This window comes from Apus apus, chromosome 3 (assembly GCF_020740795.1).
Source record: "Apus apus isolate bApuApu2 chromosome 3, bApuApu2.pri.cur, whole genome shotgun sequence".
In the NCBI taxonomy this organism is placed as follows: domain Eukaryota; kingdom Metazoa; phylum Chordata; class Aves; order Apodiformes; family Apodidae; genus Apus; species Apus apus.
This window is the reverse complement of record NC_067284.1, coordinates 68,601,617-68,628,848: the sequence shown is the minus strand read 5'-3', so window position 1 is coordinate 68,628,848 and position 27,232 is coordinate 68,601,617. Positions and strand designations below refer to the sequence as shown.

At 43.6% G+C, this 27,232-nt stretch overlaps 1 protein-coding gene and 1 long non-coding RNA gene across 10 annotated transcripts in view; one reads left to right on the top strand and one right to left on the bottom strand.

Moving 5' to 3' along the window:
- Nucleotides 1-9,978: 9,978 nt before the first annotated feature.
- Nucleotides 9,979-16,721, bottom strand: LOC127383039 (uncharacterized). 3 transcript variants are annotated; one of them, XR_007889098.1, is made up of 4 exons: nt 16,422-16,721; nt 15,369-15,466; nt 13,885-13,998; nt 9,979-12,078 (listed from the first exon to the last, which is right to left on the bottom strand). It is a non-coding gene; the product is annotated as an uncharacterized LOC127383039 (long non-coding RNA). The 3 variants fall into 3 exon arrangements; XR_007889096.1 differs by lacking the exon at nt 15,369-15,466 and having other exon boundaries at nt 16,180-16,721; XR_007889097.1 differs by lacking the exon at nt 15,369-15,466.
- A 162-nt stretch (nt 16,722-16,883) lies between these two features.
- The window catches only part of HHAT (hedgehog acyltransferase), a 186,810-nt gene continuing 176,461 nt past the window's right edge, over nt 16,884-27,232 (top strand). For 6 of the 7 annotated variants that reach the window (XR_007888903.1, XR_007888902.1, XR_007888904.1 and 3 more), the window contains exons 1-6: nt 16,884-17,432; nt 18,123-18,190; nt 19,852-19,965; nt 20,469-20,663; nt 21,918-22,130; nt 25,617-25,788. Coding sequence is in view for 3 of the 7 variants with exons in the window: in XM_051613525.1 (XP_051469485.1) it covers nt 17,339-17,432; nt 18,123-18,190; nt 19,852-19,965; nt 20,469-20,663; nt 21,918-22,130; nt 25,617-25,788 (856 nt within the window). In the remaining 4 variants the exon portion in view is untranslated. The remainder of the gene's footprint in view (nt 17,433-18,122; nt 18,191-19,851; nt 19,966-20,468; nt 20,664-21,917; nt 22,131-25,616; nt 25,789-27,232) is intronic. The other variant, XM_051613526.1, reaches the window with a different exon arrangement.

Genomic DNA, 27,232 nt, shown 5'->3' with positions numbered 1-27,232 from the left:
CTGGGCAAACTCAAGTGGAAAAAGAGAATCTATGGATCATGGAAGGAGGGGCTGGCCACTTGGAAGCAATATAGGACTGTTGTCAGAGGATGTAAGGAGGCAATAAGGAAAGCTAAGGCCTCCTTGGAACTAAACCTTGCTAGGGAGGTCAAAGACAATAGAAAGGGCTTCTTCAAATACATTGCAGATAGAACAAAACACTAGAGGCACTATAGGCCCCCTGCTGAATGAGGTGGGTGCCCTGGTGACAGAGGATATAAAGAAGGCAGAGGTACTGTTGCCTTCTATGCCTCTGTCTTTACTGCTGCAGACTCTCCCCAGGAGCCCCAGATCCCTGAAGCCCCAGAAGAAGTCAGGATGAAGGAGGAGTTTGCTTTGGTAGATGAGGATTGGGTTAGGGATCAGTTAAGCAATTGGGACATTCACAAATCCATGGGTCCAGATGGAATACACCTGTGGGTGCTGAGGGAACTGGCGGAGGTCATTGCTAGGCCACTCTCCATCATCTTTAGTAAGTCATGGGCAACAGGAGAGGTGCCTGAGGACTGGAGGACAGCAAATGTCACTCCAGTCTACAAGAAGGGCAAGAAGGAGGACTCAGGTAACTATAGACTGGTCAGCCTCACCTCCATTCCTGGAAAGGTGATGGAACAACTTGTTGCTGGCACTGTCTCTAGGCATATCAAGGATGAGGGGGTCAGTAAGAGCAGTCAACATGGTTTTACCAAGGGGAAGTCTTGTTAGACCAACCTTATAGCCTTCTATGAGGAAGTAACTAGGTGGATAGATGATGGTAGGGCAGTAGATGTGGTTTATCTTGATTTCAGTCAAACATTTGACACTGTCTCCCACAGCATCCTCGTAGATAAACTGAGGAAGTGTGCTCTTGATGATCAGGTAGTGAGGTGGATCATGAACTGGTGGAAAGGAAGAAGTCAGAGAGTTGTGGGCAATGAGACAGAATGTAGTTGGAGGTCTGTGACTAGTGGAGTTCCTCAGGGGTCAGTACTGGGACCAGTACTCTTCAATATCTTTATCAACGACCTGGATGAGGGAACAGTGTGCCCTCAGCAAGTTTGCTGATGACATTAAACTGGGAGGAGTGGCTGACACACCAGAAGGCTGTGCTGCCATTCAACGAGACCTGGACAGGCTGGAGAGTTGGGTGGAGAGAAACTTGATGAAATTCAACAAGGGCAAGTGTGGAGTCTTGCATCTGGGGAAGAACAACCCCATGTACCAGTACAGGTTGGGAGCTGACCTGCTGGAGAGCAGTGTAGGAGAAAGGGACCTGGGGGTCCTGGTGGACAGGAGGATGACCATGAGCCAGCAGTGTGCCCTTGTGGCCAAGAAGGCCAATGGCATCCTGGGGTGGATTAGAAAGGGTGTGGTTAGTCAGTCAAGAGAGGTTCTCCTCCCCCTCTATTCTGCCTTGGTGAGGCTGCATCTGGAATATTGTGTCCAGTTCTGGGCCCCTCAGTTCAGGAAGGACAGGGAACTGCTTGAAAGAGTCCAGCGCAGAGCCACAAAGATGATAAAGGAAGTGGAACATCTCCCTTATGAGGAAAGGCTGAGGGAGCTGAGTCTCTAGCTTGGAGAAGAGGAGACTGAGGGGTGACCTCATCAATGTTTACAAATACTTTAAGGGCAAGTGTCAGGAGGATGGAGCCAGGCTTTTTTCAGTGATGTCCAGTGATAGGACAAGGGGCAATGGGTGCAAACTGGAACATAAGAGGTTCCACGTAAACATCAGAAAAAACTTCTTTACTGTGAGAGTGACAGAGCACTGGGACAGGCTGCCCAGAGAGGTTATGGAGTCTCCTTCTCTGGAGACATTCAAAACCCACCTGGACACGTTCCTGTGTGATGTGCTCTGGATGACCCTGCTCTGGCAGGGGGGTTGGACTGGATGATCTTTCCAGGTCCCTTCCAACCCCTAAGATTCTGTGATTCTGTGATTCTGTGATTCTGCGTGGTTTGCAGAGGGCAATCTTCAGAATCATTCAGGAAAACTGTTATTGATTATTTTAGATTAGTAACATTATGCAATGAAGTATCAATAAGTATTTTAGAATGATTAACAGATTTTTTCATTCCCCATTTGCTCAACCAGCTCAGAGGGAGAGTTATTTTGTGGCATTTCATAATCTGTCTCAACCGAAATGTATGTAAACGTAATTCCTGGTTTGATTAGAATTATATTCCCAAATATTGCTGTTTGAATACCATGTTGTAATTACCATGGCTGCATCTGAAAACTCATTAGCTGCACAGTAGATTCATCGCCATATTTCTAAAGCTACCCTTGGGTTTGTTGAGGGCATCTCATACATTTGTTCCTCTAACACCTCAGCTAAAATGCAGGTCAAAGCCAAGGCTACAATACTGGAACCTTTTAAGATCCCAGAAGCCACAACAAACACTTAGACTGACAGGAATCATCTGTGCCTTGACAAGTACTGTAATGCTGAGGGGGTAAGGACAAATCCACACATGGATGTGATACCACACTAGAGGAGGGAATTACAAACTAGTTTTCAGAAGATCCCAGTGTTGTGTTGCTGTACCATGATGAAATAATGAAAGCTTGATGTAATGCTCCTGATTAGTTTTTTCATTGGTTAAATGTTCTGTCATTTGATACCCTGATGGAGAGATTTTTGGAGGGGAGTGGTTGAGCCCTATGAAACCTCAGAGCACTTTCTTTCCATTGTGGGTGGCTCAGTTAAGCTCTTATTAAACTCAGCTTTTTCTAATTTTGTAATTCACCTCCAGACATTTGCTTTTGCTCCAAACACAATATTAGCTGTAGATGTTTGTCTGTGTTTGTGGTGTGGGTTGTTTCATTGCTTGTTGTTGTCTGGATCATTCTTTTCTACTGTCAGGTATCAATTAAATATTTGATCCTTCTTGGCTCTAAAATAGTTGGCTATTCATCAGAGTAATGTTGTTGATTTCATGATTAACTGAGGTTTGCTAGTAAAAAATATGTGTATTTAGATACATTGGAAGTAAAATGTTCTTATTACAATTTTTGTTTACATACAATGATCAATAAGCTGTGCAAGTTTTCTGGCATTGAAGACAAACATAGTTGAAGTGAATTCACTTCAGTGTTATTTCTAATCTACCAGAATGGGCTTCTCTTTCCCTGCAAAAAACCTTTTTCAAGTCAGTTGCTGAAAAAGTATCAAGTGACGAACTGCAGATAGCAAACTGAGCATTTGTTTGAGTTCATGCTTATTACAGCAGTGTTCTGGAAAGTGTTTGTGCTTAGGCTTTTAATAAACTCTCTCTAGAGATCAATTACCATGATTTGTCTAGTTACTGTGGATAAGAGGTTTTGGGGGCTTGCTGTTGTTGAAATGTTTTGTTAAACTGAAAGAGGCTTGAATGCTTTTATTTGAGACAAATAAAAGAGAACGGAAAGCAGAACACAGTATCACCAAGGAAAACTAATAATTGAAGTAGTCTTAGTAAAAGGAGTCTGCAACATTACCAGGCCTTGCAGGACAATTTTGCCTGTGTGTTTTAGGCTTGTCCACAGGTAGCCCAGAATGTAGGTCAACAGGAGGAGATGTGTACGAAGGAGGATAAGCACTGATAAGCTAATACTCTTGACAAAGTTTTCTCACTATAAGGGCTCAGTATAATTAAAACCAGTTTAGCATTTGAGGAAAAGCACCATGAAATGGAGTAATGGAATTAGCTTTTATGTTTTTCCAGGAACCTAAACCACATTTCCTGTCACAACTGTATAGTATTAACACAAGGCATCTGCTAAATCAGAGCTGCCCTAAAATGTGCACAAATATCATACATCTGGTTTAAATAATTTATTTTTTTACATTTGTGGTGGAAAACTAAAGCAAGATGCTGCCTCAATCCATCAGAAAAAAAAAAAAAAAATATTTGGAATACAGCAAGTTTTCAGCATGGTCTTGCAGACAGATAATATAATTCTATTAATTTAGCAGCCAGAACTGTTACTGCTTGCATTTTTATGTCTTGCTTCCCTTTCATTTTGTATGCCATGGTTGCAGCAATTAGTTTCCAGTCACAGAGGGAACTGAGCAGCTATCTGGAAACTTACTTTCCCAGCCCCCTGTCCTTTATAACTGGGTGTAGAAAGTTGTTTGTTTTCTGATTTTTTGAGAAGAAGTGGGGGGGGATGAGACAAAAGCTTTCTTTTCTCACATTGTAAGCAGCCTCTGCAAGCTTAAGGCAATGGGCCTGATAGTAAAATGGGATCATCTCAGGATTATTATTACCCAGGGCACTAATGCCCTACCCAGACATTTTTCCACATTAACACCTGCTCAGAAAACAAAATAAATCTATTGCTGCATTTTTTTATAGATCATTTCAACATGTACCAAGGATGACAGAGGCTTCTTTAGGAGACAGACAAGCCTGGAAGCCTGGCACTGAGTTCTGGACTGTGAATCAGGACGATGAGACTCAGAAATTCCTGTGCAATTTCCCTAGCCCTTTCCCAAAGTCCTGTCTGGAAGGACTCTGGATAGTGTCACAGGTATCAGTGTCTGTGTGTTGCCTGTGCCACATTTGCCTCATCACTGTGATGAACAGTGGGAGAGGGTATCTGAAATCCCATCTGATTACACCAGATGACTTATCAGAGACCTCTAAGACTAGAATAAACTGTACAAATGTAGCTGAAGCTGAGATAACACAGGAGCCCTGACATGGAGATCAGTTCCCTTGCAGAGCAGATAAGCTGGCTTTTTAGCCCTCAACAATTCATTTTATGCTGACACCAACTGTGTCTTCTTCCTCTTGTGCCTGTGGTGCCAGTGATGCTTGACTATTTTAGCCTCCACCTTCACTCTGTCCCTCCTCCTGAATAGCTCCACCTGTTCCCACAGATCGTGCCCTGAAAAAATCCCCTCAGCACTTAAACAGAAGTTGCTTTTAATGAAAAACTAAATCATACTGGAAAAAAACAGTGTGAAGTGCCTCTCTTCTCCTTTTTTCATTACTGTAACCATGTCTTTTTTCATCCTTGGTCTATTGTGATCCCTCGGCTGTGTTATGTGTAATTTAGAGTTTCTGAGGCTAAAGGACAAAAGTATTAGCTAGTTCATGTCTGTAGTGCTCTACAGGTTTATATCAGCTGAGCACTGGAATTCGTGTGTGCTAAAAACCCTTTTGCAGACTGTTTAAGTGACATTTCACATACTGAGGGAGTAACTTGCCTGGTTTGAGCCCTGAGTATTTTGGCTGTAAAATAACAATGCTATCCAGAACCCAATAATGAAAGGAGAATTTTTATAATCTCTTTCTTGGAAGTAGATCTGGAAATATGAAAGCCAAGCTAGGTGTTTTAATGTCTGCACATCTACCAGGATAAAGAATTTGCAATTAGAGTTAATTAATAACTTTGTTTGTTGGTGGACCAGAACCCAAATCCTACTCACCCAGTTCAGATTGTGAAAAGAAAAAATAACATTTTGAGTTTACTCTCCAATGGGACTAATTATTCTCTATATTTCACCCATCACATTATAATCTTCTTCAGAAAAAAAGAAAGAATAAATGTTCTCATTAAGTTCTAAAACAGGCATTTTTTCCTGACAAGTTGCTCTTCCTCTCTTCCTTTGAAGAGGCTAATATCCAATGATGGAAACTGTAAAGAAAAAATTTTTAAAAGCCTTGTAGAGAATGATTTGCTTAAAATTATGTTGTCAAAGAGCTTTTCATAATAATTAAAAAAACTCAAAGTTTGTGATGGAAACGCTACTGAAACTCCAATCTGCTTACTCACCTGGTGGTATTTTCATGTTCTTACTTAATGAACACACTCTGTGTTTTGTTATTTGTAAGGCTGCCTGGGAGAGCTGGGCTGGTAGCATCGACTCTTTCCTCAAAGACAGAAGTCTCAATTGAGCCAATCAGCCCTATTCAGCAAATCACTTCAGCGTGCTCTCAAGACCCATTAATTCGAATAATTTTCTGACCTGAAGTCTAAAGGGTCCCTTACAGCCACAGACGGCTTTTGCTCTCATTCTTTGCAGTAGGACCAGATGTTTTGGGTACAGTGTGAAACTGGATGAGAATGCCCTCCTCAGTAGCTGTACACACGCCGTTCTGATTTCATTGTGAGAGCAGCATGTGTTGATATCCAAAGGAGAACAAACAGACTGCTGGGTGAATGAGAGTTATTTTGGACAGAAAACAGTTTAACACCTCCCAAATAAAATTGTTTTGGTACTATGCCAATTCAAAAGTGAACTCCCTTAAGAAGGCAGACATGGTCAAATGAGGCTCCTGTGGACCATAATGAACCTGGACTTTTCTCTCAGACTAATTTTGTCATTCCTAGAAGCCCATCATAGAAGTGTGCCTGATGAAACACACCTCTTGGTTGCCAGGTGAAGAAAAAACTTTTCCCTAGTTTAGGAGTGTCTGCTCAAATGAAGAAAAGCAGCTACACACTTAGCTTTATATATATGAAACAATGTAATTTGGGCCTGTATGATGCTCCTACCTGAACATATGAAAAAAACCCTTCCCTTTCATACCTGAGACAAACTTGTCTTAGCCAGAAAGTAATTCATCTGGAAAAGTGTAGTCTGAAGTAGGGAATGGTTATGTACTTCTCCAGGCTTGTTTGCTTACCGAAGTGTTACTGAGGGGCAGAAAAGATTATTTCCAATTTTGGTGGTATTGTACTTCTAGGCTTATACGAGTTATAGAAGGGCAGCTGTAAGACTAAGTAGTGCTTCTGCCAGTTTGACCAAAGTCCCCTGAACAACATGCCAATGTTTTAAACATGGTTCCCTGCCCTGCTGTTATTGGCTCCTGCTATTTGCTCTCAGCTGCAGGATTTCTCATTAGCTCCTTCTGTTCCCAGCCTTGGATTTTGTCTCTGTGGGTACCAGGTCTGGATCCATAGACTTCTGCCATGCCCTCTGTGAGCTGTTCTGTGTTACAGCTACTGTTATCCATCAAAACTGAAATAATTGCTTTTCCTTTTGATCTACATACTTTTTTCAGGCTGACTTACTCCCAATCTAATTTTCTAACACAGCTATTATCTAGTGTAAGTAAGGTATTTGAGACTCTGGCACTTTGAGATTCTCTGACTCAGACACTTGAATTGCTACATGGCCAAAAACATACTGTCAGCCAACTCCTAAAACAATGTTAGAAAAAAGCAGTGTTGCCTTGGGAAAGTGGCATTATCCTGTCCTTATTTTTTAAACTACACTGTACCTACTCTGTGTGCTGTTAACAAGAAATACGCTGCAGGCCATACCAAAGAAATATGTATCCCACAGCTAAGTCCACATGATTTTTTTTTTAACACACAAGTTCAGACATGGTTTTCAAGCATGATGAATAGAGAACAATGTCCTGTTTGTGTGGGTGTGTGCACTGTCAAGCAGGCGAGGTTTAAGTGACTGCAGATTTTTGAATGGGAATCAAAAAAGGTCATCTGGAAATAGAGACCATTTGCTCCTGCACAATTTGTGACTAAACAGCTGGGATTCACAGAGGACACTAGAAAAAGGTATTAGTAGTAAACAGGATTTTGCTGGGTTTTTTCAAAGAAAGAGCAATACCAAGAATAAAAATGGTAACAGAGTAGAAAATGATCACTTTTGTGTGTACTTAAGCTGCTTTTAACAGTTATGTTCTTCTTTCTTCGTATTTTTTTGTTCATTTGTTTTGTTGTTGTTTTTTTTTTTCCCCACATAGAGCCTCAAAAATTGACTAGTTCTAATGAAAAAGAAAAGATGCTGATGTTCTACAGTAGAGAAAAGCAAACCAATTTGTTGAAAATTACTGTTGAAAAGTATTTTTCACTAATAGGTCACATTTACACTCTTGAAACATTGTGCAAATTTTAAAATTCTTCTGAGGCTGTAGAGAATGTTTTTCATTTTTACAATAATGTTTGGAGGAATCACAGGTAGCAGGCATCTCAGAAGGGGAACATAAGTACCCTCCTGAAACAGTTTTTACCATAATGTCATACTTCTCCACCTATTTTCTCCCCTCATTCAGAAAAAAAAAAACCCAAACCCAAGAAACCACAACTTGCTTTCAAGCTATAATAACAATTTCTTAATTTATGCCCTTCAAGAAGGTAAATAACATACTTACAGTTGTCTTATCTGCCTCTTTTCTGTTGATTTTTCCCCATTTCAGCAAATGGACATAAATGAGGGTAGCTATTGATCTGAAGAAAACCGATGTATTAACATATTTATTCCCTGTAAACATTCATTAGTTAAAAAAGGAACACTTTTCTCAAAGCACTTCCCTGCACACTCTTAAAACACAATTATCCAAATAGACTACTCCAAGAGCAGCCATTGCCCAGGCATTAATAACCCTGTAGCTGAAGGCTTGTTGGCTCTCTTGCCAGAGCTGTTCTCCTAACTGCTCTCAGTTTGGGAAAGCCAATGGGCCTTACAGCATGCCTTGAAAGGATGATACAGTCAGACTATTATTGGCAGTAGTTAGTCTTTGGAGGGGAAGCATGGAGTATTATTCTGAGCACAAGACAAAACCTGAAACTCCCAGTCCCGGCTCTATGATTCTTTCCAAGGCTTGGGTAAATAATTTGATCTCTTCACCTCAGTTTCTTCATCTGTAAAATGGGGATCATATCACTTTGTTTTGCCATGTCATATTACAAGATGTTGGAAAATTAATGCTTGGGAAACATGTTGATGATAAAAAATGCATCTTAAGTGTGAGATTTAATGTGAACAGCTCAGAAGAACGGTGTCCTGTACTCTGTTACAAAGTAATTGGGACAGATCAAATGCTTAAGTCATGCCACAGAACCTACAACTGTGTTTTCAGAGCAATCCACAATAGCATTTCCTTAGAAAAAGCTATAGAAAGTGGAAACCAGTGCTCCCCACTGTTTCCTTGTGGTAAGAATGTTGCAATAAAAGTGGTGAAGAGAGACAATGTTCAGAATATTTTACTCAAAATGTGCACAGAATGTTTCAGCTGAAAAATGACAACTCAGTGGAGAGTCGTAGTGGGTATGCAGCTGCATCTGAGTGTAGGTCAGCAAGAGTCCTGCTGCTCAAGTGTCTTTTCTTTGTGTTGCAAAGTAGCCATAGATCAGGTGGCAACAAGTCTGGAGCAGAACAAAAAAAAAAAAAAAAAAAAAAGGAACTAGAAGATAAGAGTTTTCTCAAAGGCCACACTTCAAAACGAAAAGCAGTTTCAACCATGAGTGGAATGGAAGACTTCTCTTTTTTAGCCTTGTTCTCTTTGCATGGGCTGCAGCTCTGACTGAGTAGGCTAGCTGATCGAGGTCTGTTTTCTGAACCTTCCTCTAGAAACTCCCTTCTGGAGGAAAGGGTGTGAACAGTCAGTTGGATGGTGGGCTAGTTCCAAAGAGGGACCTGCAACTAAAACAGAAATTAGGTATACTGGTGCTACCTAGCTGAACACTACCACTTAAAACCAGTGGTGCTGAAATGCTCTAGCATTTCCCTGTTTGACCAGAAATATCTCCAGGCACCTAGAACTCTGCTTTATTTCTTGTGCAGACTCCCTGTGTTTCAGGGGGTGCAGTGTACAACTTGTAAGGCATCTCTGAGTTCAGTGATGGTTTCTCTGCGCTCTCCAGGGGCTGCTAGGAGTATACTTGCCCCAGCAGCCAGAATAGGTCCTACTCTCCCCACCCTCAAGGCAGCCATCACCACAATCTAATTAAAACAAATGGCTAGGCCTCTTTTGCACGAGGTAAAGCTCAGAGCAAACATCCAGATGTGAGAGTGACAGATCCTGTAATCTCTTCAGCCTCAGAGTTTCCACCTGTCTCTCTAACAGAACTCAGCTCATTAAAATTGATGTGGTGGTGTCTTGGTTTAGTCGTCAGGGCAAACAAAATACCAGAGACCAGTATTGCTCTCTTTTACTCCCCTCCACCCTCCCAGGGGAATACAAAAGGGGTTTAAGGAAGAGAGACTTTAGGGATGGAAGTTAAAACTAGAACAGGTTTACTGGAACAAGGCAGGGATAGTAACACACGTGATGAGGAACAAATATACGCAAAACCTGATCTTGATTATTGCAGGTATAAGTGTCCAGAGGTCCCTTGCGGCAGGGCCAACTCAAGAAAAAGGGTCCACAGCTCTTCCCAGCACCCAATGGATTTGGACCCCACAGAGCACGTGGTGAGCTGACAAAAAAGCAGAAGCCTGTCTCCAAGAGAGCAAGAAAGCAGCAAGGAATAACGGAGCAGGAAGAGGGCAGAGTTCCAGTCCTCCTGGCTTTTTATAGAGTATGGCAGGAAATGAGAGGGAATAGTGACCCCTCTCTGTTCTGACCCCATGATCCCTTCTTTCTAGGTCCCAGTATTGGTACCATAAAATTACCCTGGGCCCCCTCAAACCATAACAGGTGGGGAAGAGAGCCCTCCGCTTTTCCATGGGAAGGCTGTCACCTGACAAAAAAAGGAATGCAAGATACCTGGGGCCAAAAAGATTAGAAAGTGCAAGTGTGTTGCTGTACCTAGTATCTGGGACATTCACACGAGAAAGGATTTTTCTGTTTTTCAGTTTTCCATACAATTGTCTTTGTTTTTTGCAATAAGTCTCCATTGACTCAATTGTCTAAACCACTGTCCAGAGATGGTGGTTCTCAGTTGTCTCCTTCAGGCAGCTTTGAGGATTAATGTATCTTGTAGGACTTGCATTGTTTGGACAGGCTGGTCCTTCCTCAGTTCATTTTCCATGTCAAGGTGGCATTTTAAAGAGGTGAATCCTCTTCTCATTTAGGCAGGAAGATTATGGCAGTTCATGGTAGATGTGAGGTTGGAACACTATTCCAAATCTACAGTAGTCAATGGAGACATTGAGCTCTGAAAGCAGCACCTTGTCCTGAGGCAGCAATTTGATGTATTTGCAAATCACATTGCGGTTATAAGCCACAGTTGGCAGTGACCCACTTTTTATTGTACACAATGTTACTCAGTTGATTTGTGCGAGTCACAGAGCAAAATTCTGGCATTTCAAATAGGTGTAAATATTTATGAGTTAAACACAATTTTTACTAATATTTTAGCACCATTATATGAAGAGATTATCTGCAAAGGGTGAGATGTTCCTGGCATTTTGCAGAGGCACCAAGCGAGCTTTTGAATTCTTTTTTGTATTGAATGGCATCAATTAAAGAACAATCTAAAAAAAAAATCCTTCAAGTATGGCAGAGAACTTATCATTTAGATACATTTATGGCCTGTTATATAAACACAGAAGCAAAATAGAAGATGCATCCTGAAGTCAGTTTTATGACTTGGAAGCCCATCCTGGAGTTCTACCCCGTCTTCAAGTAAAGGTGAAACACAAAACAGAGACAAATTTGGGGGAAGTCAATGCACAAAGCAAGAAAGCTTCTCAGACAGAACACACAAAAGCATTTGTTTTCTGAACTGCTCTTAGAGGAGGGCTCTTCCTGACTAGTAATATAATGTTAGCTTAGTCCTTAAGATGTCAGCTATGTACTCAGGTAGGAAACCAGCTATAAGCTTTTTATTTAAAATACAGTGTGGAGGCAGGAGCAGACTGATCTAAGTGTGCATATGTGTAAAGGTAAAGGGACCCTGCATAAGGCCACAAATGCACCGGGTAGCCAAGGAGCATGTGTGACTGTGGCCATGAGTATACTTTCATTTACTTTAGTATTCAGTGACTTTTTAATATCTGTGTTGTGGTAGAGTTTAGAGGGAACACTTGGCAATTAGGGCATTGAGTAGGAGGACAGAGTCATGGAACAAAAAGACAGCCCCTGAAGAGAGGGCAGCCTGAATAATAAGGCAAATACTGACATTGCTCAGGAAGCTAAGATGCAGCAAGATCTGTTCATAAAAGAGATCAGAGTGTATACAATCCACTTAGAAACGTTTGTAAGAAATAGTATTTCTACCAGAAAGCTGACATAAAAGACTTCTATTTCTCCCTGATAGCTATGAAGGAGAAGTTTCTGAGTCCTCTGCCTGGTTCTCTCTGGATAGGGCTACATTTGCTCTGCTTGTGATGTTGTGAACAGTCAGCTCCATTGAGTCCTCTTAGTTTCACAGACCTTAAAAAGACAAAAGAAGAATAGTCTGCCAAATAGAAATAATCAACCTGGAATGTATCTGTCACAAAGACATAGCAAACAACAGGAAGTGAGGGATAAATCAATAAAATACAGGTCCTTGTGGTAGGTGAAATGATCCTTTACTGTCTGTTCATAAAGCAAAGCAATGTGAAAAGATGCAGAGTTTAGAAAACTTGCTCAGTTTGCAGTGTGAGAGAGTATTCTGTCTGAATATTTCTTGTCAATTATCATGTAGTAATCTGAGATGTATTTTTTTGCTACATTTATTCCATTCACTGAACTGATTAAAAAGTCAATGTTTCCAGGAATATAGTTATGGATTAAATATAGATGTGCACGGATAGGAGTAATTTCTTATGCCGCTGGAAAAGATGTGTATAATGTAATACAAGAGAATGAGATTTGCATCTGATTTACAACCTCAATATAAATTTAAAACACCTTTTGGATCACTTGTATTTTGTCAGCTACTTGCCCTGTTGGAGGTCAGGTGGGAGTCTTGCCATCATTTGTAGTAATGTAAATTATAATTGAGTAAACTGGCTGTGATCTGGCCTTCTTTTCTGAAATCCATTCCACTATTACTTAAAATTGGTAAGAAAAGTAATACCTGTAGTACGGATTTTCCGAAAAATCTCTTTTCTCTCGTTTGGATTGGACCATCCGTTCTTCCCAAGGATGACTGAGATACTGAAATACTGAGGTGTTTCAATACTCCAGTAGTGGATAATCTGCTTTCTCCCTAGGAATCATGGGAGATTTCCATATGATGGCTAAGGTATGTACAAGTTGACTCACCACCACCTTAACTCCCATCTTTTCACACTGAAAGCTAGACAACTTCCAAGGAGTATTGTGGGGAAAAGAAATTTTAAAAGCCTCTGTGTTTAATACCTGACTACTTAGAAACTAAGACTCGAGAATGATTAACTAGGACTCAGACAGGATCAAGGTAGCACAGTTGAATCTCACCCCAGCTATAGTAACCATAGACAAGTGGACTCTATACCCATGGTGAGAGTAAGGCTGTATGACTTTGCTTACGTTACTGCTTTCTTTGGAAGGAAGGATGGGTAATCAAAACTTGCACGTTGTCTGCCTAGAGTCCATAACTCTCTTCCTGAGATCTCCAGAGGGAGGGCTCACTTTAACCTCATTTGCGTCATATTTAACTTGGCTATTGGAAGACTCACTTGGCTCTCTTTGTAAATGCCACACCTTTTATATTTCTGTGTCTCCCTGTTTTAGTACTGCTGTTTTGCTAAGTGGAGATTTCTTGTCATACTTGCAATTTCCTCTAAATATACATAGCTCATCCTCCCGTCTGCTGCTGGACTTCTAACCTGCAGACTCTCAGTGGGTACTGATTGTGTCTTATCATTCAGGTGTTGCAGGCAGAGGGGAATTACTGTGTGATTTCCAGAGGGTGAATAACAAAAGGTTTGGTTCAATGCTATGGGTTATCAACCTATGAGGGAAAGCTCTAGGGCACTGCTTGTAATTCCCAGGGGGACTTTATAGTCAGAAAAACAGTGAGAAGCCCTATGCTTTAGACTGCCTGACTCTACTGCTGGATTCCTAAATACCCATTTTGGTTTCTTAACCACATGTGAAACAAATGACAAGTTGAAAAAACCAGTTTCCTCAAAAACGTCAGCTTCCGTTTACTTTCCCAGTGGCAAAATACCTCAGTTTCCCACCTCATTGCCTTTTACACCTCCACCCTGCTTCATCCCTGTGGCTAGGATGAGGCCCTAGGAACGAAGAGTTCTGTAATGAGCTCACCTCAGAAGAACTTGCACAGAAAGGCAACAGTAAGGGCCCTTTTAAAAGGCCTCCTGCAACTCTGTCCTTGATTCTGGAATTGTTTGCTTGTGTTCTTGATGATGACATCTATAACTGACCACATAAGAAAGGAAGACTGTCACCAAACAGCATTTGAACTTTACAGTCAAAACCCAACACTTTCGACTCAGGTGCTATACCAACTTCAGAAAAACAGAAATAAAAAAGGGGGGCTTGAACATCTGCTAGAGATGGACTTTCTCCTAGTGATGCTTGAACTGATCTGCAAGAGGCTGGCGTGGCACCCTCCGCAGTTCATCAAGGATGTGGTAGGGACTGCGTGCCTTCTTGTGGGCTCCTGAAGATGGATGTGGACCTCTTCGGCAAGTTGTTGCCTCCACATTCTGTAGCCATTCTGGAGGAGTCAAAGAGTGGTGCAAACCTTCAAGCAGAAATGATGCATTGCATTTGTCCCAGAGAAACACTCCTACCACCACAAATCATCATTCTGCCCAATGTGGATTGCTGTTTTCCACCTCAGAGAAACCTGACGCACATGTACTCAGCATCAAACCACTTTCTTACCAAAGGCCGGATGCCTTGAGGAGGCTGCTGTGCCTGTGCAGCTGCTGGGACACACAGCAAGAGATGTTTAAAAACCCTTACCTCCTTGCTAACCAATGAGAAGAGGGGCTTTCTGCTGCTGTTTTTTTTTAGGATTTTTGCTCTTAGGCTCCTCCTCTGCCTGTCAGCAACTACAGCAGCAGCAGGACTTGCTTTTTATTTATGCCCTCAAAAATGGTGAGGACCATGTTGACGTATCAGCAATGTTCAGCAGCTTAGTGCACAGCTGGTCTTGCAAAGTCATTGAGATTCTTGTCACATTTTGCAATACACAATTATTTGAATGAGGGGTGGTGGGGGGGGAAATAATCTAATGTAGAAGACTGGGTAGTGAGATCTTCCAGCTGGGACCGTTGTCAAAGTTTGTCAGTGCTCCTGCTACATGGGCTTGGCAGTGACCTTTGTGGAAGGACAGCTACTTAGCTGGTCACAGAGGATTCTTGTGCTCCTGGATGTCGCCACATAACTAATGTCAAAGATGTAATTTTCAGTATACTCTGCTGTAAAAGCTGTAACTTGTGACACCTTTTCCCTTTTTGAAACTGCAGCACCGTTCCTACTTGTGTACTGTTTGTGTTATGAAGCCATCTAGAGGGCCTGCTGACTGTACAGACTTCATGCTGGTGACCAGAAACTACAAAACCGCAGGAAAATACAAGCTCTGCTGACTCTTAGTGGCTATAACTCGCTACAGTGCTGTGGGAGTATGTTTTACAAATTCAGGAGTGCTGATCTGGTGCAGTTATGCAGGTGGTGATGTATTTTTTTTAGGAGAAGATACTGACTAACCTGCTGAGGGCAAAAACTGGAGAAGGACTGTCAGCAGAGAAGACTGTGTGTCAGAAGAGAATGTACCTCACCTTGAGATTTTATGGCAGTTCCACAGAGCAAATGCAGTATCTTACACCTAGGGGCTATCAAAATTGACTCTATATGAGTCATTGTCTGGTGAAGACAGCTGGGAAGAAAAATTGGAGGCAAAAGGCAAAATTATTAGAGACCAGCACATAGCTCTGACAAACAGATGTGATTCTTGGAGACACCAGGAGATGCATGTCTGGTTCAGATAGGGAAGAGTTAACTCCTTGTACTGGCGAGATTTCACCTGAGTGTCAGACACAAGGCTGGCCTTCAAAAATCAGGAAACAGGAATCTGAATATGCAATGAAAGCCTCAGGAGAACTGAAGCCTTATCTTATAGGAGGACCTTAAAGATCCAGCAAGACAACATCCACAAAAGGATATGAAATGTTTCCCTCATTAAAAGTTGACATCACTGGTGTCAACAACAGAGAAGGATAAAAGTCACATGCTGCAGGATGAGATGAGCATAAATTGCTCAAACTTTTGAGTTGGAAAGTCAATGTATTTTTAACACTACGAGCAGTGAGGTTCACTAGCAGCTTCTGTCATGCCCAGAGGAGAGAACCCTTTCCTCCCCTTGCTAAAATGCAGGCTGATCCATGAGGTGGTTGTCAGCACCAGCACGCCCAGCCCCATTCCTGCTTTAGTGGTGCTGTTCACACCTGATAGTTTTTCCCAGTTGTCTTGTGAGGGCCGTAAAACCAGCGTCCCCCCATTAGCGTACTCCTGCACTCCAGGGGGGGAGGGAAAGGCCTAGGAGAGGCTGCTCCGGACATTATTTTGGTCTGAATATAACCCTTCACTTACACGACGGCTCTTGGAGCAAACTCTTCAGAGACCAACGTGTGGATGGAGACGCCTGTGCTTTCACCCCTCCTCGCAGGGCTGGGCTGTCTTCACCCCTGTGGCTCGTCCCAGCTCCTGTAACCCACTGAAGCCGGCACCCTTTTCCCGGGACGCCTTCCTACCCGTGACACGCTTCTAACCCCTCGGCCTGCCCCCACAGCCAGGCGGCGGCAAACTCGGCACGGCACGGACCACCCCGGTACCTTCTTAAGACCAGTGCTTCCCGCGCTTTACAGAAGCCGGCTGCCAGGCGCTCGGCAGCCCTAGGCAGGCCTGCCTGGCACGCCGCACGCCCGGAGCGGTCCTCAGCAGGCGAGTCCTCCCGCAGCCCTGCGCCAGGAACGGGTCGGCCGGGCCGTGCCCGCAGCCGGCCAGGAGGAGGCGGGCGCGGAGCCTGCCCGACCCCCCGCCCCCCGCACGGAGCAGCCGCCGGTGCCCGCGGGAGGCGCGGCGGGACCCACGCAGCCCCCGGCGCTGCCCCGCCGCGGAGGGCGATCGAGCTGCGGCGCCGCCCGGCGGCCCGGAGGGGGCTGGCAGGGGCGGGGATGAGGTCCCGCCCCGCCCCGTCCCGCCCCGCCCCGTCCCGCCCCGCCGCAGGGGAGGCCGCGGCGCGGGAGGGGCGGGCGCGGCGGCGGGTGAGTGCTGGCTGGAGGGGCGGGCGCGTTTCGGCCCGGAGCTGCGCCTGGCTGGGGCAGCCAGCGCCTGCCCGCCGCGGGGCTGCAGCCTGGGCTCGGCCCGCCCGGCTCCGCGGCGGCGGCTCCCGCTGGGGGAGCCCTCCTCAGGGAAGGAGGGAGCGGGGTCCTCCCTCCACGCCCCGCAGCCCCGGGACGGCGAGAGCAGGCAGGGGCCGGCCCTGGTCCTAGCCCGGAGCCGAGGGCCGCGGCAGCCGGTGGGGCCGGGCAGCGCTCGCCTCCCGGCGCGGCCGCCTCCTGGCCCCGAGCCCGCCCCGCCGCAGGGCCCCGGGGCCGCAGGGCCGCTCGGTGGCCGCTGCTCGGCGTGTCCCGCTGCGCCGTGCCCCTCGGTCTTCTTCCGCGGGAAAACCTCTCCCGTCTTCTTTTTCCCCCCCGCCCCCGTAGGGAAGTGGCCAGCGGGATCTGTGGGGGAGCAGCTCCCGGGCCCGATGCTGCTGCCGGCCTGGGAGATGGGTCTGTATGGGTTCCTTACTGTGGGCTCCCATCTCTACGCCTTCTACGAAGCGCACCAAGTGTCTCAAAGTAAGTGTGCGACGGGGATGTGCTTGCCCTTGCAGCCCCTTCCCACTTGTAGCGGGGGAGGCTTCTCGGCTTGAGGTGTCCTCCCTGTGTTGGTTCCTGCTTTGCTCCTCTGCGAGGAGCCCCGCCGCAGTGTGAGAGAGCAGTAGCCACTCAAGAGGGCTGACAGTGCCAGAGTGACACTTGCAGGACAGTGCTGGGTGAATGGATACAGGGCTGTGCACCCACACGGGCAGCACGTCTGTGGAGATGGTGGGTAGCTGGCATGGGAATGGGCCCCAGAGTCCATTTCTTGGGAGTGGCTTTGTACAGGTCACTCTCTGGTCTGTGTGTCCCTTCTGCTTTGGTGGGAGACACCAGGCAGCCCTGAAAGAGGGGGAACAAGGATTAGTGTAAGTCCTGTGTAATGAAAGGTAGATCGCCACCTGCTACTGCCCCAGTTGCAAGGGGGAATCCAAGCATAGGTTTGGGGCAATTCAGTGGCTTTGCCTTTGCTGCAGGGCAAAGCTGTGGCCTGGTTGGGCAGCTTGCGGGGTGAGCAGTGACACGGTGACACATCCTGCTTTGGCTCTGAGAGTCCCCACTGACAGAGGCCACACAGGAGCGTGGTGTGCTTGAGCAGCAGAGGCTGCATCCACGACTCTCCCTACTCTGGCTACTGTGACCTTAGCAAAGGTTTGTTCTTCTTTGCAGAGTATGAAGCTGCAATGGACATACAGTTTGGGCTGGAACCAGGGCCTCTCTTTCAGGGCCTCAAAAAGGTAGGATGCGTGACTGGTACCAGCATCTTTTATTTTGTGGCAGTGACATCACATTTCCATGTCCTTTGCTGACTCGAGCTTCTGACTTAGCTTCAGAGGTTTGTAGTAATTTTGCAGTTTTGAATATTCATAGTTAATTTTAGTCTTGTTTCTAATGAGGAAGAAGGACTTGCCAGGTGTGTCTAGATCTAAGAATCATAACCAAAGTTTTCTTTTTTTGATCCCTGGCCTAAGTGTTTCCCCTTCATTACATCACTTAATAGTTTTCTGTTATACTATTTGGCTTTAAAAGCTATGCTCACCCTTGACATTTCCTGCAGTATTTTTACCCTTTTGTCTGTCACTGGGTATTTTGAATAGTGTTTAACATCAGCGAACACACATTTCCCTTTTGCTTGGCCTGTAGTCCAGCATAGAGGAGAACAGATTTTTGAGGCATAAGGGCTTAAAGACACATGTTGATCTTTAAGAAAAGCTAATAAGAAAGGTAGCACCCCTCTACCCCAGATCCAAACCCAGTCAACCCCTCTCCCCGCCTTCCTTGCTTTTGAACTCACATGCTTTGGAAAAGTGCAAGTATTGCAACTAATATGGAGGTTAATTTGCACAAGACCAGGAATGAATCTGTGGAAATTTTTGGTGTCTAGGCCCACCATCCCTGCTGGTAAGGAATCCTTGACATGTGCTTTCAAGAAAGCTATAAAACAATTGTGGAGATTAACTTCTAGTGGGGCTCTGTATGGGACATGTGGCTACCAGGTGATAGCCTTTAGCTAATTTAGAGAAAAACCCCACGTCACAGGAAGCTCCAGCTGACCTGACTACATCTGATCCCACCTAGGCTTTGTTGAAACAGGGAATGAAACTCCTCTTCCGGCAAGGTGCCCTTTTGCCTAAGCTCTTGGTTTTCCAAGGCAGAGCGGTGTTCCTCTTAGAATCCTTCAGGAGAGGTGAGAGGCATGCACAGGGAAGGTAGTGCCTTGCTTCTCTGTGGCTTTTCATAAAAACTCTTAAAAGGCTGACAAGTTGAAAAAAGAAAATTTCTTGGTTAAACTTTGGGTGAGTTAAGTGCAATCCAGAATTTTGTTCTTTTCTTCCTAATGGGAAAAAAAATCCTAAGATTAACAGCATTAGGGCAAGCAAAAGTGTGGATTTGTTTCATTTATAGAAATGGTCAGCAACAGTAGTAGCAGACTAATTTGTGGTTTCTGAAGAAGCTTCCTGACAGAGGGCCAAAGCAAGGAAGTCCTGATGAGTGGGACCCTTGTTCCAGGCTGCCTCTCTCTAGTCATCAGCCTGTTCCTCAAGTCCTGGGGAGGGAGGTGTGTGCAAGTGTGTGCCTCTCGTTCCTCTGTGAGGTTAGAAAATTCCCATGGCCTTCATAGGGAATGGCAGGGATTGCTGCTTGGTCAGGGTCAGCACTAGTGTGGGGTTTAGCTCTTTTTCTGAATTTCACACCATTGGAAATCAAAATGGAGCTGTCGGAGCTCACCACTTTTAAGTGATCAGACTGCATTGCTGAAACAACATGTTCCCCAGATGTTGAGTTCTTTGGGGTTGGGTAGCAAGGCCTGGTGTGTTATGGGGACACTTTTCCTTGTCTTTTAAGAGCATGCTGTTATGGCCAGGTATATGCACTGACAGTTCCCTTGATGTCCCAGGATCCCATGGACTTTGAGTGGAGCTACTGGATTGAATGGGGAAGGGAGCGTATTCTGTGGCTCCTGGCTGGTCATCTGCTGGTATCGCAGGTGTCTAGGCTCTTGGTGGAGAAGGTATGTATGGCTTTTCTTCACAGAAGGGAATTTCTGTGGGTTTCAGTTTACTCCGGACATGGGAAACTTGGGGCTGAGGCTACTGAATGTGGGAAACCTCATTCTGTGGGAATGATTGTGCGAGTGGGTCTGTAGCGACGCACAGGTGAGCCTGAGTAGGTAGGTGGCCTTAGGTCTGTGTGCGGAGACTTCAGCCTCCAACCCTTGAAAGCTTGTGCTTTGTTGTGAACCATTGGTCAGTGTCATTTGACCTGTACACAAAAGAAGTATGTAGTTAACTCCGTTCCAAGGCTGCAAAGTGATGACTGATTGGGTTTTGGCACGATTGCTAAATGATCGCACAATTGTGGGAAATGGCTGGCATGTGGTGTCATATCTGCTTGTTTGGGGAAGGAAAAGGAGGACGTTAGACCCTGTGTATTACAGCACAGATATTGAGTGTTTTGGGTTTTTTTCTTTAAAAATAATGAAACTAAAAATTGTTCAATTCTTTTTTCTAACAGTATAAGCCATGGTGCTTGATGATTTATGGAATGGCTGCCTGCTGGTTGTTACTTGGAATCAAGGGCTTTGCTGTCATTTTGTTACATGCAACTATTTCATTTGCTGTGGCTCAGTTTCAGCTGTCACTCCTGACATGGTTGTGCTCCCTTATCCTCCTATCCACGCTACGCATACCAGCTGTGGAAGAAGCCAAGGTAATGTTAGAAGGACTAATTAAGCATCAAATTAATTATGGTGGTGTTTGTCCATTATGGCAGCTATCTGTATGACAAGAGTGTTGTCCCTTCAGTTGATGTCAGCAGAGGTTGGCTTGAAAAACCTTAAGGCATCAGAGCTGCAGTGACCCATGCTGGATCTTCTCCAGTTAGAGAAGTCCTGTTTCTTGATCATGCTGGCTGGTGCATTGAGATGAAAGTATGTGCCTTCATGTGTAAGTGGTATTCAGTAGAGCTGGAGTATGATATTTTGTGCTCTAGTAAACAGATTTCTTGTGCTTTAGAGCTATAATTGTACCAATTGGTGCTGGCTTTTTGGTTCCTATCCAGAAGTTCTTAGTGAAGCCTGACCATACTTTATTGGTGACTGCAGGCTTCTGCGTAGGAAGGGAGACTGTTTCTCCAACGCTGATTTGTACCAGTTGAGTTGCTTGCTCACAACTGATTGATGCAAGCTCTGTTTTTCTCTAATGGCTTTTACTGGGCAGTGTGGATTTTAGAGAAACAGCTGCTCAGTTATTTGGACTAAGGGGAAAAAGTTGGCATACGTTATAAGGCTTGTTTTGATGTTCAGGGGGAGGGCAGAGGGAGGATGAGTGAGTAAGGTCTTCTCATGTGGTGTAGAATGAAAAGTGTCTTGCTGAGAGGAATAGGGGGCCCACTACAATACAAATGTAATCAGCCAAACTATCTTTACTGATGTTTCCAAACTTTTTGTGGCTGGAAACAGCTGTGACAGGGAGTGCCAAAAACTTGATAAAGATCCAGTAACATCTTTATAGCCTCAGGCTTTCTTAGGAGTGAATGGTTCTCTTCAGATCTGAACTGCAGCCTTGGCTTTAGCCCTAGCAGTCCCTTGGCTGTCAGTAGGGTTGCTACCTAGTTTGGATACTGTATTACTGGACTAAACCTGAAGAAAATAATGGCATTGCTGTAAGAAAAGCTCCCCTGCTGTCATAGGTCTGCACAACCTAGTAAGTTTCTGAAATCAAGCTGTTGTCTCTTTATGCTCATTCCAATAGCTCTGGAGGCCCATTCTCCATCAACAGTCATTGTTGTTCATGCATTTAAGTAGTGGTGTTCAATTCAAATACTTGTTCCAGCTGCTTCTTGCTTTAGTTGCTTCCTGCTGCTGGTGACCCTGAAAGTTGGGGTCTGGGTGGACATTGCTGTCCTGCCATACAGAACATGCAGTGTTGCAACATTGTGATCTGGCTTTGTTTTGTCTTGCAGAGAAAGTGGTACGACACAGAAAATGAGTATTATCTGCTGCTCTTCACTGTGTCTGTCCGCTGTCTTTTCTGCACTAGCTTCAGCTTGGAGTACTGCTGGCATGGACCTGCCCAGAAGTCATTCCACTCATTCCTGTGGATGCTGGCATACGTGTTTTATTATCCCATGTTCCATAACGGACCCCTTATGAATTTTGATGAATTCAGTAAACAGGTAACAGTGTTTTTTAAGATCATACAGTTAGAGATTTTCATTGCGTCCGCACTCAAGTAAATTGGGTGAAGAAGTACTGATGTGGGTGGTGATCTCTTTTCAGCTGCCAAATCTAGACATGGACTCTGTACTTTGAAGATTAGATTAAGGCATGATAGGTTGATTTTTTTTTTCCCCTCATCTTGAGAGATTTTAATACCTATAGTGAGAAAAGGTGAGATAGGCAGTTTCACCCAGTTTTCATTGAGATGCTTTTTTATTGGTGTGTTTGATGTTTACAGGTAAGCCTGAGTTTCTGTTTATTTTCTAGTTACCTGCTTGACAAAAGTTTATACTGATTAGACTTTCAAACTGAAGGTGTTCCTAATGGTAGTCTTTATCGTCCTTTTCTAAGTGTTGAAGTATGCTGCATACAAAAGGGAAGGCTTGTAGTTAGAAACCAGTTTTGGGTATTCATACTTGTATGGCCGCCATGGCATATAAACTCATCTAAGGCTGGTAACTCACATGGAGAATACATTGAGCCAAAATATATTGTCAAAATAAGTCTTTGTATCTAGTGCTTGGTGGTGAGAGCTTGGTCTGACTCTGATGTTAGTGAAGGCAGAAAGGAAGCAAAATAGTTTTTGAAGGCTGGGTGATTTTTCTTATATCTCAGACTCTCATCTCTCTTCCCTTTGGAAAAAAAATTAAAATAATTCCCTCAATGAGGTTCTTTGAAAAAAAAACAAAACCAACCTACCAAAAAGAAGTTTTCATTCATGCATATTTAGACTTAAGTAAAAACATCTAAAATGGATTCTATAGTATTTTTCCTCTTTACTAGTAGTTTGAAGGATTTCAATTTTTACTTAGTCCTTGGAGATTAATAATTGTTAGGGTGTCTAAAGCTATCTTCCACATGACTGTGAAAATACCAAATAGTGTTCCAGGAATGTGCAGACAATGTCCTGGATACCAGCTTTAAGACAAGTCTTCCTCCCCAGGTTCTTCACCTTTACAGGATGTTTTTTTTTGTCTGACATCAGATTCATCCCTTCAACCAGGGAGCCAGTGGCTCATATTGTTACATTTGAAGAGTGTTCATAATTTTAGCATGTAGCTACTGAACTGGATTTTTTAATTCTTTCTTCCATCAGGCAGAATAGTGTAAAACTTTCAGCAGCAGCTGGCTATTAACTCTGAAAAGGATTCCAGAGTCACAGAAGGCTGATGTTTTGTATTGGGAATTCTTGAAGACCTTAGTTTCCCTCATGTTGGTGTGAAAACAGCTGATGATTTACTTGGAACACTTGTCTTCAGACTTTAACAAGCTGAGCAGCTTCTTTAATGTGGAAGACCTACTTATCTTGCTGCACTTGTGTTTGTTTTTTAGTGCCTTGCAGGCAGCTTTTCAAGCCTGCTTCTGCATGACATGGGAAAGCCCTGGATTTCCATGCTTTATTGCTTTCCTTATTCTCTTGCACACTTTAGTAAGAACCAAAATTGCCACCAGTGATGTCTGTAATACTTTGGGATAAAGTGGATGAATGGACACAAGCCATGAAACGGCTGTGTCAGTTTATGTATAGGAGCCTAGGCATTGCTTCTGTTAATACTTCGAAATTTTCCATTGGAGCCACAGAAAATACTGGGCTTTATGAAACTGAAAACTGAGATTTTGATGGACCTCTTGAGTGACAAGTCCTATGCTCATTTGTCTTCAGTAACTTTGGAAGATGCAAGGCTGAATGTTGTTATCCTGGGCTGGATGTTGTAGGAAAAGTCCACATAGACTTGGATAGAAACTGAGGTAATTTTTTCACTGTTTATTGTTTTGCAGATTCTGAAGTATGTTAAATTCTACCTTATTCCTCCAGAAGGAGAGGGTTTTTTTCTTTTCAAGGAATGCTTCAGAAGACCTAAGACTCCAGGTTGAGAGCAGCTTGGGGGTAGCTGGTGGGAAAAATTAGTGGAGGGGTCTTGCATTGAAACTGAGCTCATCTGATATGGCTCAGCAAAGACCAGTGTGAAGATGACCAGTGTGAAGATGACCTGTGTTCTTGGTGTGAGGAGAAAAAAGAAGATTCAGAATGGGATGCCTGTATTTGCAGTAGGTTCTCATTTAAACGCACTCAGACCTGTTTGGTTAAAGCCATTACAAACAGAACAACTTTAGTGTGTGTCTTGTTGGTGTTTGCTGAAGTGCATTGTCAGAGCTCTTACCCTGGCAGGTGAGGCTGGAGAAGCATTTTGAAGTTTGCGTGCCCAGCAATTTGATTTAAAGTGCACAATACAAATAGCATGTTTATTGCTGCTATCAGCAAAGAACACTTGCAGAACCCCTTAGCTGAAGTCGAGACTGAGTTGAGGTCTCCTGCTGAGCACACTGGAGAGCAGAAGCCATGAAGATGGAGACTGAGAAATGTATGGTCTGAGGAGTGTAACACCAATGCTGGCATTTGGCATCTTTCACTGGGCAAAAATTACAGATTGTGACACTTCAGCAGTGAATTGTTGAATGTCCGGGTTGTAGCAGGACGTAGCAGTTCTAGTCATGGGTTTGAAAGCTTGTTACGCAAATCTTTGTGATTAAATGGTAGTCTCCAGTCTTTCACCTAGCTGGTACAAATTAACCTTCAAAATGGGTGTCTTGCTTCATGTGTAAGTGAGCAGAGCCAATTGTATGTTGCCTGTACTGTGACCTTGCAATTATGAGGACAATTTGTCTGTGCAGATGGGTTGGTTGCTTATCTTGTATGTGCATTTTTGTTGGCCACTTAGAGCCTGGAGAAGATTTTGCGTGCACACAATGACAGATGTACAGAACATGACAAAACTTTTAGGCAACCTTATGTTTGTTTTTTGCTTGTTCTTTCACTGCCAGAAGAAGGTAAAATAATAGTATGCCATTGTGTTTACTATAGTTAGCTGTGTAAGAGTTTGGGGCATCTTGAGAAGCCTGTCAACTGCAAACCTTGTCTTACATGGTATTTAACTTGCACTTCGCTGCCATTTGCTCAGCACATCATGTAGGTCTTACTAACCTTGGTAATGCTACTGAAGGAAAGGTAACTTTCCTCAAATCATCAATCTCATGCATCTGGTAGAAATTGGAGGCATTTTAAGAGCAAGCAGTCATTGTTTGTTTGGTAGGGCTGCTGCTTGGAAAACCTTCATAGCTGTAGGTTCTCTGAACTTTTATTGTCTCTAGAGGCTGATCAAGTTACAGGAATTTTAAAAAGTGTCTTACACCTGAATTCTGTTCAAATTGACAACACTTGGCCTTTTCTGCAACAGTTTGGGCCAAACATGTACATACACTGGGAATGCTTACTAAGAATGGACAGATCAGTCTCCCTCAGGAATATGTCAGGAGTTTCCAAGTGGTATGGTCCCCTTGGTAGTAGTAATGAATAGCAAATAAAAATTAAAAGTTCTTAGGATGAGTATTTGAGTAAAACAGTCAGTTATGTGTCGTATAGCCTCTTTGAATTTCTTTTTTAGATGAGGAAAAAAGAAGCCTTCAGTCTGAAGACCAATCTCAGCATCTTAATCGTGGGCCTGATTCGTATTTTCTTTTGGTGGTGCCTGGCTGAGCTGATGATTCACCTCATGTATATCCATGCTCTCTACAGCAGTGGTCAACCTTTGGAAGCTGCATCATACTGGGCCTTGGGTGAGTATAGAAACAATAGCAGAAATCTTCCTTTTTTCCCCCCCACTTAAAGAACCCCAGTCTACTTCTCTTGTATGTCCATCTGTAGGTATTCTAAGAATATTACATTATGGCCAGTCACTGTCAGAAAGGTCATCTACAGACTCTTACTATAAAATGTAGATTCTCTAAGGCTTACAGTTGAGCTTATTTGAGCTGCTTCCTAAGTTAAAATCTGTGTTTTTTCCAGTCAAAAATGTGTGTCTAAACTTTGGTCTAAAGTGGCTTTCTCCCCCAAGTCATGGAAGTAGATATTTGAAACAGAGTTTGTTTAGTGTATGGATGGAGAAGGAAGAATGTTAAGAATTGGTGTTCACTGATCTCCGTCTGTGTTTCACGTTTCTACTTTGTATTCATGTTGAAAGGTAAAATGACAGCACTCATGAAAAGAGCAGAGAGAAGGAATTGTAAACAAGTTAGCATGAACATAGCAGTCAGTACCTCTCAGCTCTGTTTTCCTGCTTGACTTCCCACTCTTCTGCCCCCTTCCAGTTCCCTGGTATTTTATTAAAATGCTTAACTGGGGAAAAAATAAGCACTGGTGAATGTAGCATAAAACAGCAAGAGCTTTGGGTGCTGGTATTTAGTGAGATGTAGGTTAATCCTTGACCCGCTGGCATATGTGGTTGATATCCTGCCATTGTCCTATGTGTATTGTTGGGTAGGGGGAACAAAAGTGGAGAAACCCCAGACCTTAAAACTGGGTTTTGAAAAAGCCTTTTCAACTGCTGAATTGAAGGAGATGCCTCTTACTGTACCAGCAAGCATCAGGAATCAATACACACACTGGTATGTTCCTGTCAAGTGTTCACTGGAGGCTGTGAATGATGAGTGGTGTGTTGGAGGACACTTGTGTTGTGTTGGAGGACTCTGGTCAGTAGAGGGCAATGTGTGCACTGTCTCTATCTGTGCATGTATATGTGTGCATTTGCCCACTTAGTATATTGTTTCAGTATATAATTTTTATACATTAAAAAGAGAAGAGCAGAAAAAGAAGTTTGACTCCATGGTTCATTCTACTCAGTCACTGTTTAGAGGAGATTCTGGATTTTCATCTTGTGTTCTAAATCGCAATTCATTGATTAATTAAATCTGTTAGATCCTGGTGGTGTCTCTGACAAAAAGCTTTGCTGTGCATGAGGAACCTGGAATGTGCTGGCCACGGGAAAAGGCAGGCAAGGCTATGGAATTAGGGGTGAAATATTCTAGTTTTGGTTTTACTGGCAGATTCTTCCTTCCTTTCAAGACTAGCAAGGTTGATTTTAAAAAAGGGGAAAAAAGTTACTTTTCAGACAGTGGTTAAGTAGGCTGTATATTTAATTATGAAATAAAATGTTATATCCTAATAATGAAAATGCATTTAAAATGCTTGCATGCAATTGCAATGCATGCAATTAAAATGGGT